The 15,399-nt window shown below is 47.1% G+C and overlaps 1 protein-coding gene across 3 annotated transcripts in view; it reads right to left on the minus strand.

The window, feature by feature from the left end:
- Positions 1 to 3,496: 3,496 nt before the first annotated feature.
- Positions 3,497 to 15,399, minus strand: part of ACSL4 (acyl-CoA synthetase long chain family member 4) — a 33,417-nt gene continuing 21,514 nt past the window's right edge. For all 3 annotated transcript variants that reach the window (XM_044427150.1, XM_044427151.1, XM_044427149.1), the window contains 12 exons: positions 14,886 to 14,995; positions 14,180 to 14,318; positions 13,505 to 13,655; positions 11,983 to 12,106; positions 11,459 to 11,530; positions 10,430 to 10,569; positions 9,866 to 10,038; positions 9,599 to 9,673; positions 9,020 to 9,211; positions 8,488 to 8,602; positions 7,760 to 7,917; positions 3,497 to 6,048 (listed from right to left, as the gene is read on the minus strand). In XM_044427150.1, the coding sequence (XP_044283085.1) occupies positions 5,891 to 6,048; positions 7,760 to 7,917; positions 8,488 to 8,602; positions 9,020 to 9,211; positions 9,599 to 9,673; positions 9,866 to 10,038; positions 10,430 to 10,569; positions 11,459 to 11,530; positions 11,983 to 12,106; positions 13,505 to 13,655; positions 14,180 to 14,318; positions 14,886 to 14,995 (1,607 nt within the window). In that variant the 3' untranslated portion in view covers positions 3,497 to 5,890. The remainder of the gene's footprint in view (positions 6,049 to 7,759; positions 7,918 to 8,487; positions 8,603 to 9,019; positions 9,212 to 9,598; positions 9,674 to 9,865; positions 10,039 to 10,429; positions 10,570 to 11,458; positions 11,531 to 11,982; positions 12,107 to 13,504; positions 13,656 to 14,179; positions 14,319 to 14,885; positions 14,996 to 15,399) is intronic.

A 15,399-nucleotide genomic window follows, 5' to 3' on the forward strand; every position in this document is an offset into this window, starting at 1 on the left:
GGCGGCGGCGGCGCCAGGGAGGGCGCGCCGGGCACGGGCCCCGCGCCGCCGCCGCGCAGCTCCTGCATCGCCCAGTCCAGGAGGCGCTGTATCCGGAGGGCCTCGCTGCAGTTCATCGGGGCGCGCCCGGCTGTGCCCTCGGCCCTTCGCGCTCGCCGCGCCGCGCCGCCTGCCGGGCTCTGCGGGACGCGGCGCTGCAGCCTCTCCGCCACGAGGCTGGGGGCGCCCGGCCGCGCCGCTCCGTCCCCCGGGCGCCCTCCTCGGCTTCCTGCGCGGGGCTGCCCACCCACCCACATTTCTGCGCGGAGTCGTCTCTCCGCCTCTGCGAGGCGTTTGGCGCCTTAAGTGGAAATGCTGCGCTGCCCGCTCTCCGCCCAGCCCAGCCCAGCGCAGCGCGCCCCGTCGCCGTGCCCGGTTCCGTGGAGGAAAGGTGCGGCGCGCCTCCGCGACGCGCGCGTCCCGTGGCTCGGAGGAGGGGCGGCGGGCGCTGATCGTGGGGTTCGGGATGCCCGTGCCCCGTTCGCTCCCTACCAATGGCTCTGCCCCAAGTTGGGGTTGCCATTTCTGCTTGGGCGCAGCTTGTGGCAGAAGGCGGAGTACAGAATCAGAACAGCCTCCGTGGGAAACCTCCGCTATTCCGTGGCTCATGCGAAGAGTCGGAAGTCCCGGGTTCAGTCCCCAGCATCCGCAGGAAGGTCCTCTTCATCTCTGCTGCCAGGCCGTTTTGGCAGTAATGGACGGAGGATCCGATCAGCTTCCTGCAGCTTGGAGCTGTTCCTCCAAGCAGCTCCATGAGACTCGATGTCTGGACAGGCATTACTGCTTTGTACCAGCCCAAGGCTGATTTTGGCTGGAGCAGAAGTTGTGCGGAAAGGAAGTTGTCACCCAGTTTTTCCAGTCTAAGTCCTTCACTTCCCACAAGCTGCGAGTTTTGAGTAGGGGAGGGACAGGAAGCAGGCACCCCCAGAAAGCAGACTCTCGCCTCCCAAGCACCTGCAAGAAGAGCTCTCGAAATGCCTGCAAACATTAAATAGCCTTCAGAAGAAGTCTTGATGTACACTTTATATTCCTTTAGTCTTCCTCCCTCGTTCTTTATTTTGGGCATACACAGCAGAGAGAGGAGATCTGAAGTCTGGAACTTGTTGCAAGTATCTCATCTGGAAAAAAGAAACTAGCCGGAGCCATCAGCCAGCTCAGGGATTATCCGTGCTGACAGCAATGCAGGATGACCAAAAAAGGCTCTGAGTGTGACTGTTTCTCGCACGGGGTGCTCCAGAAAGAAGATGCAGAGGATACGGCACTCGGTGCGCATGGGCTTTTCCCTTTCACAACTGCAGCTGCGGAGAGGGCTCCCAAGACTGGGACTGTGGCACGTGACTGGCGAGGGCAGGTTGCCTCTTCTCCCCAAAAATCACTATTTGCCACCGTTTCCGCCCTTCCAAAAGCTTCCAATTTTTTCAGCTGTACATTTTCTCTCTGCAGACATTGCCTATATTTGCCTCTCAAAAAAGCAGGGCAAGCCGTGAGCAAAAAGAGAGACCCTGCTATTCCACAAGATGTTTAGAAGGACAGCAGCTGTTCCCCTACACCTGCAACCAATGCGAGCAGTCCTGTAACTCAGATGCGTCTTGGACACCAGCAGCTTGCTTTTATTTGGTTGTTAACAGCAGAGAGCACACAAATAGGACAGTCCACCATGATAAAATCCAATCCCGCACCTCTGTTTGTTGCATGGAGAAGCTACACCCTGGAGCCAAACCTTGCTGTGGGTGCCTTTGTCCCATGGGACTCTTGGGACTCCACAACAGGACAGTGGACTCCGGAGACACCGGTAAGCTCTCTGCTGCTGCAGGACCTCCTATGAAGTGGCACCTCCGTAGCTGGAATGGCCGGCATCACAGGTGGGTTATGTCTTCGAGCTTCTCCTATCGTTGCCTCCAGGCTTGGCTACATCCCTGCCTTGTATGCCATTTTAGGCAAGGTAACTATGACTGTGGCATGCTGAAAGGCAGTTTGCTTTCCTGGAACTGTCATTCTTTGAGTGGTCATCAGTGCATTCACAAGACCCACCCTCCAGCCCCACCGGGGCCCCTTGAGGCTGGAACAGGTCTGGACTTCTCCTTAACCTGCCCCTTGGTCCGGAGACCCATGACGGTCCCCATAGGAACTGAGGGAGCAGAACCTGTTCCCATGTATTTGCCCGCCATCTCGTGATACCAACTTTCAGTTGAACTACATGTTGTGTAAAATTCCCTTTTCAATTGGAATTCCTCACCATTCAGCTCCCAAGCAACTGTTTCATTGGTAAAACTTGGTTGTTCCAGAGAGAATGACCTCTATGCTCTCCGCAAGCATTTGCTCTAAAACAGGCAAGCTACTTCTGCATAAGCTGATCCAGATTTGATAAAATACTTGTGGTGCAATTCTGTGTATGCTTAGACGGGTGGGAGAAGCCAAGAAGTTAACAGATGTTTTGTGAAGTCCTGGTTTATGAGATACTCCATCTGAAAAGCCAGAGTTCTGTGATGTGGTACTAAAATAACTTGAATGCTGTACTTTTTGCAAGCTAGTTTTTCAAGGAGTGCCTGGCGCTTTATCCCAAGTGGGAAAGGACCATCTAGCCATAACTTTGGCTTTTGGGGGACTGCGTACTGTCGGCTCTTGCTTCCTAGCTCTTGCAGCATTCCAGTTCTAGACGTAGCCCTCAAGCCAGGCTAGGAGTTATACATGAACACACAGTGAGAAAAAGCAGACTCTTAGAAGGATGTCAGTATAGGCAGGAAAAGAAAGTTTAGTACCAGCGCCTCGATTCTCTGAAAGGCAAAATTCACATTCTTCATTCATCTTTCTAAAGCTTTTGGAAAAAATTTAGAATATTTGAAAGTGAACACCCAGGAAGAATGGTAATCCATTTGTTCCTGTTAGGATGGCAAAATGCAGGCTAGAAACATACAGATGTTTGTCCAACCATAGACTTAAGTATCATGGGCTGTATAATTCCGAGTCTTTAATGGAAAAACCAAGTGATGTGCCGTATGAACTTTAAAGATTCAATCTGGAGATGGAGAACCTGTGAACCTCCAACTGTTGCTAGTTGACAACTCCTAACTTCATGGACCATCCTGGCTGGGACTAAAGTCCAGGCCCAAGAATATCTGGAAAACTGCAAGTATCCCCACCCTGCAAGGGGGATATCTGGAGAACTCAAAGCCATAATGACCACATAAGCTGTGGAAGAACAAAATTGCTTGAACACCGATTTTCTGCACCAGGTAAGCTGTATTCCGCATTGGAAAGTTCTTTAGAAAATACTTTCATGCAGCTGAAAATGGGGCTAGGCAGTGAAGCCCACCTGTACACCAGCACAAGGGACGATGTAGCCCAGAGAGAAGCATTCTACAAGCTGTCATCCAACCCAAAGCTATTGTGTAGAGCCATTTACTCTACACAAATTTCAATTCACAACTTGCCTTTGACAAAGTCAGAACAGCAAATCTGTTTCAAAATAAGAGAGCAATTTTATCACATATTCAATGTAAAAGGCCTCAGCCATGAGCTCATTGGGAAAAATAACAATTCAATAATTGTAGGGGAAGCATTTCCTGTATATGTAAACAAGTGTATGTGTTGGATGAAGAACCACCAAGTGGCATGTTTCTGGTCCCAGCAGTCAGACTGCATTTAATGGGTTTGGACCGCTACCAGATGAGTTGGTAGTGGGCAAATTTGGCTGAAAAGCATGGTCAGAAGGTACGTAAAGTATCTCTTGTGGATTAAAAATTAGCATTGGTCCCTAAGGACAGCCAGAATGATGGCTCATTGATTTAACAATAGGCAGAGTCAGTGATGTGTTGCTTTGAAAGTTGGCAGACTCACACATACACTTCATAGAAGAAACACTTACCCGAGTTATATTTAAAACTGTTGTGTACTGAAACAAGATTTCATACAAAAATCCCTTCATTCTTTAGAAACAATACACAGATTATTCTTTTTTCTGACCATAATATACATATACGTATTATGAATAAGATAGATCTATTTTATAAATACTTCAGAGCCAAGTCAAAGTAGAATACATTGCAATCCAGGGCCACAGCTGTACAAAAATGAAAGCAACATATATAAAAAAATTAAGAAAAAGTGCAAACTAGGACAGCATCAGAAATTGCCACATCTTACAATATTTCTGGCTCAAACGTGAGTGGCTGTTGGACACAATAAAGCCCAGAGCACACCTTTTCTTTAAAGGGGAATAAATGATGCTCTGTTGACGGCAGTGCACAAAAACACAAACTTCAGAATAGCCCTGCAGCGCTGTCTCTCCTCAGCACACCAAGAATTTCCAGTTTTTACTCCACGTTTTCAGAAACAGAAAAAGACAAAGGATTTAAGTACAGTATCTTCCCTTTTAGACAAGCTCATTCAACAAAAGTGCCTGAAGACCAAGTTCATAAATAAGACATTACCAGTTTTTACATGTGACTTGTCTTATGGGATGTACTAAAAGATAAAGAGAAATGCCCTTTTGGAGTGAAATACAAAACATTAAAGAAAGGGGTTCAGCAGGTCCTGCTGGGGATGTGCTTGGAGGAACAGCTTTCAGAGGTCCAAAATGTCACCCTGGAGAAGTACAGTCGCTGCAGACAGCAACCACAAAGGACATCAGCTCCACCAATTTCAAAAGACGTAAGCTAGTGCAAGGACATTTCCAAAAACTCATGGCTGCCAGCATTACAATTACAAGCCAGAGCCATGTTAAGAGATGGCAAAAGTCCGTCACTAACTTTTCATCTTTTGAAAGAGGATTTTAAATCTTTTTGGGTAGGGGACGACTCCTCGTGGCAGTGATAGTGTTTGGGAACCGACAGGATGCGAGTGAATGCTGATTACAGCCTTCTGCTTCTCCTTGTAGCTGCACTTGTTCCCTCTTAGTCAGCAGGCCTGCTCTGAGTAGGTGATCCCATTTAAAGGGCTTGCCTTGCCCCTACATTAAATTCGGCAGCTGGTGACCAGTTAAATCAAGGGAATGATGCGGTCAGTGCTCGGTGAAGGGTGGAAGATACTGGAGAGCAATGCCAGCTTTTAAAGCTGCGTTTACAGTTCAGGGCAGAGTAAAAAGGAGAAACTGGGCCCTTAATACTCTCAAAAGTACCACAGATGTCTCTCCCAAGTATTTCCACGTAGCCAAAATGTCTGGTAGCAGCCTGAACTATGGCTAGCTGCATGATAGTCAGGTAAAGACAGAAGTTAAGGTGACATTAAATGTGCAATAATAAATTTCACTGATCACTAGCAGTGAATCTCTGCTGAATATGGTGCAAAGACATTCCCACAACTTGGGTCTGTCTAGTTTTGGCTACATGAAAGTACCATTTCAAGAGAGCCACTTCCTCTCTCTGTTTCTTAGTGCCTCCATTGACAGTCAAGTTAAAAGACGCTGTTTTCTTCTAGCTAAGGACCTGAGATAGCAGATTTTTCAGCAGCATTTTGGAAGATACCAGCTTGGTTCTGCCTATTCTTTCCATCCAGAGTGCATACATTACAATCAGACGCATTTTCCCCTCCTTTTTAATGAAAAAAAGATCTAATTCCTTATGCGTTAAGAGGAGGCCAAACAGAAAGGTAGAAACAATGGATTATCCAGTAAGGGGGATTCATGTGAACGCAGCCTGTCAGCACGGGGGTGATTGGTAAAACGATGGCAGTGGGTCAGTCACTTTGACAGCATCTTGGAAATGTAGTCACGAAGGCCAGCACAGCTATTCCTTCTTTCACCAGTTTTGCAAAACTGCAGCTCTCCATTCTCATCGCAGGCAACCTCTGGAGAACTTGTTACTCAGTCACAGAAGGAACGCTGCGGAGCTTCAGACATGGGGTGCTTGGGAGGTTATTTGCCTCCATACATTCGCTCAATGTCAGTGAGGTAATGGTTCTTCAGCTCTTTCCTTTTCAATTTGAAAGCATCTGTGACCAGGCCAGTCTCTGGAGTCCACGGGTCTGGGCTTAAACGCACTTTGACTGGTACTTCAAATCTCTCCAGTTTCACTGCAGGGGCAATATGAGAGAGAGAATGACGAGGGAGATTAGGAAGCAGGGACGGTATGTTCATGGAACGTTTTAGCGGCTCAGACCCGACTGGGTTTGTAAACATCTCCCTCTAACACTGATGTGGAGATGTAATTTTGCTCAACGCTTAAGCGCGGTCCATGTTCACTCTGCATGCAGAGATGCGCCTCCAGGGTACATCACACTGTCAGGAGTGCTGTTCTGCTGATCCAGGACTGTTTTTATGGGTATTTTATAGGGCCTTCACTATTTGCAATATTCGGTTTTGTTTTTGTTTTAACCTGGTTTGGCAACTGCCCTGCGAATGTTGCTGAAGCAGTGCACTGCAGAGAACTGCCGGTAGATGGCGGGAGAGCCACAAAGCTCATTTGACACTGCTTGCCTGAGGGTGACCTGATGTTACTCCTGCCCCTTTCAGGAGAACCACTGCAAAGGAAAACCTCTCTCCCAGCTGAGAGCCATTCCTGCCTTGACCCCTCAGGGCCGGGCTTTTCCCAGATCCCTAAAACTGGAATTCGCTTGGTGCTACTGGAATTTCCTGGACAAACAGTCTTGCTACTCTAGACTGCAGTGTAACCGACACCCACCATGGCTTGCATCATAAAGGACCAGCACCAGCACATTTCAGCGGCTGGAGAGCTACGCACTCGGCATGTGCCCTGCGCGAGCAGGAATTCCAGTCCAAGCGGGTTGGACTCTTGGGAATGGAGAACAAGGCAGTCCTGGGCAGCAGAATGCCTCCCCACAACTGCAATTTGTTTATCCACTGCCTTAAAATGAAATGCAGAAAGTTGCGGGGAGACTGGATCCCGGGAGACAACACTTGAGTCAGCATATCCCACTCAACCCATCCCTCATTCAGCTGAAAGTAGCCAAAACAGCAAAAAGCAGCGACATTTCTGTGACTCGTGGTATTATATATTATTCAAGGGATTTCTAAACGTGGGAGGGTCACTTATCCTGAAATGTGAATTCAGCGCAGTCTTGCTAACAGAACGGGAGCGAAAGCAGGGCAGCCGGGAAGCAATGCGGAGATGTCAGCATGTGCAGGGACTGCCTGGGTGTGCCCAGAAACCAAACACACGCAAAAGAAGGGCAGACACCCTATTACCAAATAGCCAAGGAAGGCCTGCCCAAGAGGCTGAAAGGGTTCCAGAAGGCCACTGGGCCAGCCCCTCGCAGATGGCTGTCTAGCTCATCATGACTGCCTTCCTGTGCAAAGCCCACATGCTCAGTAGAAGAGCCACAGCTCCACAGGAAAGCTATGGGGGGATGTACTTACACGCTCAGCGCAGGGATTCAGAAAGATGCTGAGGCAAGGGGCCAGGTAGCTCCCCACACCCTCTATGGGCCAAGCAATGAGGACAGGCAGCTGGTTTTCCCGAGGCTGGGAGGTCCCTGGCTTCACACGGGGCCCTCCACCTGCTGAGCGAGGTAACTCAGACTGGCAGTAGCTGGGGATTCCCTGCCAGGAGGGTGAGTGCTGGTGGAGGGAGCACAGCAGGTTCTGCATCCGGCCTGGGGAACCCAGCAGGCTGGAGTCAGCTGGGGAATGGCTGTGCAGGCCTGCTGTGACAGCCGGGTGCTGGAGGACTTCAACTGTGTGGGTGAGAATCCGCTGCAACGTTCTGTTGCCTGTCTCGGGGGCATCTCGCAATACAGTGGGACACAGAAGCTGCCCTTTCCTTACTTTTATTAGCCATCGCTTTAATCTCTTTCAGCACTTCTGATTCCATGATCGGGTTGTTGCAGATGTCTGCCCAGTTGCCAGCCACACCCTTCTGTTCCGCAAGATCAGTCAGTTTCTTCGGATTGGGAACAACAAAACTGATGACGTAAGACTGGTCACTAAAAGAGAACACAAGGGAACACTATTCAGTTCCTGGGTTGGGCTTTAAGCAGAAGCAACTGCAAGCCCTGCAGAGATTTAGAGACCGGATTCGATGCATGGCCAAGGCATTGTGAAATTTGCTTCTCTGTCTGCGCAGAAATGAGGTGCAAGTAACCTCTCTAGCACACACAATTCCAGAAGCCACAGGTCAGTATGACTAAAGGAAGATATGGCTCCATGTTTTCTGTTGCACATAGATCAATAACCCCTTTATTGTGGATTACTCGGTTTCTATACAGAAGCAGAAGAAAAGAAAATCCCAGAATGTTGCTTTTGAATGTGAAATATAGAGAAAAATATTTTTCATGGAGTTGAATACCTTGTGTACATCAAGTGCTAACCATGCCAATTAAATCCATTTAAATTCCAGGGAGTGACACCACAAAATGTGGAAAAGCCAATGAGGTGCATGAATAACCCTGACAGGCACTATAAAATTCCATTTCACTTGTTCAACGTGAGTTGATTTTGTGAAAGTCTCATGAAGATCGAGTGTAGAAAAACCAAATGAATAGGCACAAACTTACCTGTTGGCATAAGCACAGATATTGTCTATAAGCGGACAGTTTTTCAGAGCTGCCTCAACTTTGCCAAGGGATACATATTCTCCTGCTTGCAACTTCACCAAATCTTTCTTACGATCTGGGGGAATAATTGGGCAACATCACTTAGAGCGCATGCAATTTCCCCCAAAGCAACTTTACTCAGAAGTAAGTCCTGTTGCAATCAGTGAAGCTCTCACATAAAATAACCTTCCACTTGTGACATGCTTGCAAGAGCAAGGTTCAGTATATACACCAGACATTTGAAAAAAGTTTATATCATTTACACAGGGTATCATTCGAAGTCTTAAAAATGGCAGGGACAGCCTGCCATTCAAAGAAAAACCATCAAGGAAGCGGCTGTCATAAAGGCAAATTACAACTTCTGTTAATGGAACTTCCTTTGCAAAGCAAGTCATGGTCATAATTCAGCACACTCCCAGAACGTTAAGAACAGAAGGAAATGCATATCGCGCTTGTAGATGGAGTTTACTAAATTGCAAGAAGCAGCAACTACCGATGATTTGTAGGCAGCCATCTGGGTGAAATTCGCCGATGTCTCCGGTGCAAAACCATCGCTGACCGCTTTCGTCCACAAGGAAATCTTCTGCCGTCTTCTCTTCGTTTCTAAAGTATCCCATGGAGACATTAGGTCCACCAATTATAATCTCCCCCCGAGGGTTTGGCTGGTCTCTACTGGTATAACCTCCTGAGGAAGTAATTCATGAATAAAATAATTGGTGAATATTCTGAGCGACAGCTCTTGCCTTTCCCAGAATCATTACAAAATAAGTGGAAGAAAATAATGAAGTAATAGAATGTAAAATCATCCTTAATGGAATCAAGCAACAGTGTTCATAGGAACAGCGAAACACCACCAAACACTCCCAAAAATGTTTATATCAAGATTTTTGAGCCTATGGCATCATGGAAATGAGAGTGACAAATTTCACCCTGGCCTGCACATGTTTACTGAAAAGTAAGTCCTGCTGCCTTTAATGGGACTTACTCCCAAGGAACTGTAATGTTGATGTATTAATAGTTCAGACATGGAAACGGTTGCTGTTAAGTTACTGGAAACATAATGATCCCTCACCTTCTTGCCAGTCTCGAAGTTTAATCTCACAGCAGATGAGAGGTGCTCCTACTCTTCCAGTGCTGTAGTCACAGACTAAAGGGAACATATCAGAAAGGAGTAAGAGGTGAGGGCTAATAGGGTCTCGCCTTGCTAAACAAACAAACAAACATTAAACCAGAGAGATCCGAGAGAGCTGCCAGTGCCAGACCGTTCACAGGTCAAGTGTTCAGCTCAACACCAGGCAGCCCTCCCAGAGAAGGACATGAGAAGGAGGCGAGCCCTTACCTTCTGTAATTGTCCCGGCTCCACAGGTTTCTGTGAGCCCATAACCTTGGCCAACAGGGCAGCAGAAACAGATATTCATGAATCTTTGTGTCTGTGGTGAAAGGGGTGCCCCTCCTGAAAGCATCATGCGTATATTCCCTCCTAGCAGTGCTTTCACTTTCTTAAACAATAGCCTTGAAGAAAAGGAAATTAGCATTAATACCACAGAAGTGCCCTGCTTGCTAGATGCATAAGATGGCCAGTTCGTGCCCTGTGTTGGGCTGTAACTTTTGCTGCAGGATGAGCTGAGTATCTATTTCTTTTGAACTGTTTCAAGGCCTATTAGTGCTGAGCCCAAAGATGACGACTGTGTTCAGACCAGCAATAGATCAACGGGTTCCAATCCGAACACACACACTTAGATCTGAAGGCCTTCAACTGAAGCCCGCTGAACTTTGGTAAAATGGCTACAGAATAAAATATTTTGCTTCCTCTCTTACAGGTATGGTTGAGTTCCAGCACAGAACATTGTTGTATCTAGCAAAGCTGAAGGCATTCTTCAAATGGCAGATGAAGTTTACTTACAAGTTACACAGAGGTGCATCATATCCTCTTTTGATTTGTTCCAATTTATAGTCATAGCCTATCTTGAACAATGTCTTCTGGATGTAATTCATCTCTTGAACTTTACTCATAACATTCTTATAAATTCGATCCATGATTTCCTACAAGGAAGATTCAGAAAGGAGGCCAGTGAGTTGAAGTACACTAACTTTTCTGATCTGGTTTATACCAGCTCAGCCCAGACTGGCCGAGGGGAACTGGAAGGAACGCCCCACTCACGTTAAATAGCTCATTTTTTCCTTAGTTGCATAACCCTTAATGTGTAATCTAGTTAATCTACTTGTGGTGAATCTCAGCTGGGGGCTATTCTGCGCAGGCACCAAGTGGCATGCGCAATGGGAAAACATCAGCTTTCCCCACTCCTAGCTTTTCCCTCTCTCTCAGATACGCTATTTCAGTAGCTGTGTGCATGTTGCAAGGTGCTTTTGAATAATTAAGTATAATTATGGCAGCTTCTACCATTCTTCCTTGAAGGTTCAAGGTCTGTTTTCTCATTCTGCCAGCACTTACTTTCATTTTCAAAAGGTAACCACTACTAACTTAATGAGTTATAACTATCAGGTAGTCATGAAACTGTTGCTGTATGAAAGAGGCTCTTAAGAGCCCGGTTGTGTTTGCTAAACTGCAAGAAATGTCCACAAGTTGGGCATTTCTATAGCAGGCTACCATACACTGAATTAAAGGTGGATCTGTTGTTGAGAATGGGGAGGGGACAGGCTTCCTAGCACACTGTACAGAGAAGCAGTCGCCAGCTATGTAAACTCTCCACTGTTTACATTAAAGGAAGTTACTATCTTAAATACATATACACAACTTTGGTTACTTGTACTCAAGATCTGTGAAAGGAAACATATTTCTAGAACGTGCGACTCGAAGATTCAAGATTTCACTGATTTGGGAAGGTACTTTTGCACATCTAAAGAAAACGGCTCCCATCCAGCCAAAGTCATTTTCCTCCACGGAAGACAAAGCATCCCCACCCATACTTACAGGAACAGCTGCCATCAATGTGGGTTTCAGAACAGAACAATCTCCTTTGCTGCCCTTCTTAATTTTACTTGACTGCAAGAGAAAGAAGAAGCGAACCTTCCTTTAAATTTGGTTCTTTTTGCCAGAAGTGTGAAAAATTACTTGGCACAGCACACAGAAAGCATGCAGCTGGTGGCAATGTTTGCCATGATAAGGATTACATTCAACACAGGGTGTTGCCTTCGGGTCAACTGACTTGCTACAGTGGCCACAACTGTTTGGACTTTCTTGCAAAAGGAACACCAATGCGGACTCCGGGGATGGGGGAACTGTGCATGCAGGGAGTCCCACAGAGAAATGTTTCGATATGTGTTTCGAAGCTGCGTGTGTTCATTATACTCTTCTGGGTAAGTCACTCCTGGGCCGAGCTTATTTCAGTGTGACGAGCCCAGCACCGGCTTAACACGCTGTCCAGCTTTTACTGTAAACTGCCGGGGCTGGAAAGGCATTCAACAGCCAGCAGGACTGCTCAACGGCTCTTTTACCTGGTCGGAGAGTGTGAGTGGGGAGGAGTATCCGATCCTGCAGCCATATGTAAGACAGGAAATTTCTGCTGTCAGTTCTAATACATGAGCCAGAGGCAGGTAGCCGATATACGTGTCCTTGGGCCTAAAGGGAACAAATGAACCCCTTCAATAAAGCAAGCAGTATACCTTAGTACATTATTCTAAGCAAGCAAATGGAACGGTTTGCTCTCTCAAGGCTTTTCTCATGAACTGAAGGCAAGGTGGTGCCGTGTCGTCCTAACCAGGCTGATCGCTCAGCAAGTGACCCCTTGGAAAGCAGGGCTGTGAGCGACAGGCTCTTGGACACGCCCCTTTCACTACATTAACCTAGTGATGGTCACTTATTTTCTAAACAGGGTGTTCTCTTGAGCTGGTGGACTTCGAGCTAAAAAAAAGGGAGTGGCTTTGTTTTCATTTCAATCTTCTTTCTTTTTTAATCTGGCTCTTTTTTCTTCCTTCCTCCCCAGTAGTCTTCCATGAGTCAAAAAAGGAACCCTTCCCCTCCCCATGTTGAGCTGGTGCATTCATGTTAGCCTCAGGCCATACGCCGTCAACCGAAGCATCACCTGCACCAATGCTCCTCTTGCCTGGCCACACGCCTCATGCAGGGGCGATGAAGTGGCGGGCCTCTGTTTTGAAAGGGGTTTTCTACTCCTTGGCAAGTAGAACTGCTACTCTCGGCCTCCCTTGCCAGACTGAGGGAGGCACTTTAGCAGAAAAAGCAGCAGCAAAGTCACCCACTGCAATGCTAGTGCTGCACAGGAAAAACCTTGGAAATCGACTTGTTCACGGTTCAAAGCTGAAACAATGTTGTGAGTAAACAGCACAAGGATCCATCAGCGACATTTTCTAAGCGAGGAACACGACTTTGGCAAATTTCCCAGAGCATTATCCTGTGCAACCCTTTTTAATTCATGTTCAATGAACACTTTAAAAAGGGGGAGTCTATGCACCTTGACTCTGAAGAAAGCCCCAGTGAGTTCAGTGGCACTTCCTCCAAAGTTAGTGTACACAGGATTACACTTTTAAGTCCCGGATAAATATTTATACAGCCACAGAGCACACCCTTGTTTGTCACCTGCAGAGGACCAAATGTTGACGGTGAGAGCAAGTTAGGGAAGAATGGCTGGCGATGGGGCAGAAGGGCTCAGGCTGAGCTTGCCTGCCCCCCGTCCCTGCTTGCCATTCAGCAATGGCAGAACGCATCAAGGGTGTCCACCTGGCCCAGACCCACACGAATTGCGGCCTGGTGTGGGAGAGGAAGGTCGGGCTCCTACCGTCTCCCCAAGCTCTGCCCCCCACCCTCTAATCATGTCCATCCAGCTCTGAGCAGCCCTGGGGGACCCAGTGTGCGTATGTGGGGCAGGGGGTGCGAAATCTGGCGATGGGTAGAAGCCCCCTGGGCGCCATTGCCCTCCGCTGGGAGAAAGCAGGACTGCACAACAGGGACCGCAGATGGGCAAGCACGAAAGTCGCGAAAATGTTTTAACATGCATCTTACCCCAGTCCAGGGATTCGCTCACACTGTCCTGTCATTCCAGCTATCAAGTTTTTGTGCATCATCATCACTCCTTTGGGCCTTCCCGTGGAACCACTGGTGTACATTACTAAGGCCATGTCTGTCGGCGAAGGCCGAGATGGAGGGATGTTTACTAGCAAGAGACGTGGAGGCAAAAAATTACACATCAGCACACAAAGGGAAATAAAACAGACAGATATACTCTACATCGGGAGCCAGTCTTGTCCAGCAAGAAAATAAGCGTGATCACTTTTGGTCTCTCTACCTTGCAGACTAGGGCATGGATATTTTGGTTGTCTCCATTCTTCTGTTCAGCCCATATATTTCAGTGAATGTGACAGAGGAAGCAAATTACTATTTTTAGGGACAGAAAGGCTTGGGGAAGGGTATGTGGCACGATGTAAACTGTTTGAGAGCCCGCTGAGGTTCAGCAGGAAATACGGCATCACCAATAATGTGATGGCCTGGCCAGCTGCTGTCAGAGCAGGCAGTTCAGTTTTGCTGTGCTGCGCAGGAAGCGTATCTTTCCACCCCTGGACAACTGTACTAAGCCCCAAGTCGGCTTGCTGTTTATGTACAGCTCTGTTTACTACACAGAAGAATGTGCTATTTCTTTGCATCCCGACAGCTGTGCAACCTCTCAGCCAGTTCACTTACAGTTCTCTGGTCTGACTCCCAATTCCTCTACTGCTTCCATGCTGTGGATCTCCATTCCTTTGGGATAGTCTGCCGTATTGATAGTTCTCTTATCCACGTAAATGATATGTCGGAGGCAAGGGATTTCGGACAGTACATTCTGAACAAGAAGCAGAGACCTTACTGCACAGGCTGTCATCCAAGTTCTCAGAATACAGCCCATTATGTTGGATACGTCTCCCCCATCATGAAGGATCAGGCTATTGACAAGGCTCTATGAATATATTCCCCCCGTTGTTGGGGATCCAAACCCACCCGGAAGAAAAGATCTTTCATACAAGTTCATGCTAAGTTCGCAACAACCTTCAGAGAAAAGGGAGTTCCAGGAAAGGTTGATGAGCTTCAAGAATGTTTTCTTTGTGCTTTGCATTTCCAAATTTAGTGCACAAATGATCGCTATCGGGCAAGATAATGCCTCTTTGGGGTCATTTCTCAGGATTTTCAAAACGCTTTAACAGTGGTAACTTACTGTAATAAAGCAAGTTATTGCTGATGCAAATTACTGCGAGTCTCTGCCGTCTGAAAAATTTCAGCTTATGGCTGGAGTGATTTCTTACATGAGGCGTCACTACTGCACTGGGTCATCTGGGTACACTGTGCTCTTGAACCGACCGCACCATCATCCGCTACCACGTTGACCAAGCAAAGATACCAGGTCAGTAATTACCTTAAGTTTGCTTTCTAGAAGGTCTACACTTGTGATTAGGTACGATGCTCCAGATTCATTCAGTCCGTAGGCGACTGCTTCTTCCCCAAGGGTTGCGTACAATGTAACCACTATTTGAAAGAAGAAAATAGACTGAAGGATCAAAGCTACTCCAAATACTTTGCACTGGCATAGAATTTATCACCAGTAATTATTTCAGTGAGACATAACTAAAAGCATACAGGTTTTCCGTGACTGTTTTGCTTCACATATTTTTAGTGTTAACTCCAGTGGCACATGAAATATCGATTATTCCAAGGATTACTGAAATTACATGAAGAGGGAATCATGGAGGAGCTGAGATGGCTGAAGAGGTGAAAGTTAACTTAATTAGGTCACTCCAAAGAGGAAAAGATGGAACTCCTTATCTTAAGGCAGAGGACTAAGTATTTACCTGTATCCAGCAATACAGTTTTCTCAAACCAACGGTTAAGGGAAGCAGAATGTCTACCCACTTACTTACTGATCTGTCTAG

This window comes from Varanus komodoensis, unplaced genomic scaffold (genome assembly GCF_004798865.1).
Source record: "Varanus komodoensis strain SLA01 unplaced genomic scaffold, ASM479886v1 scaffold18_3, whole genome shotgun sequence".
Lineage (NCBI taxonomy): Eukaryota > Metazoa > Chordata > Lepidosauria > Squamata > Varanidae > Varanus > Varanus komodoensis.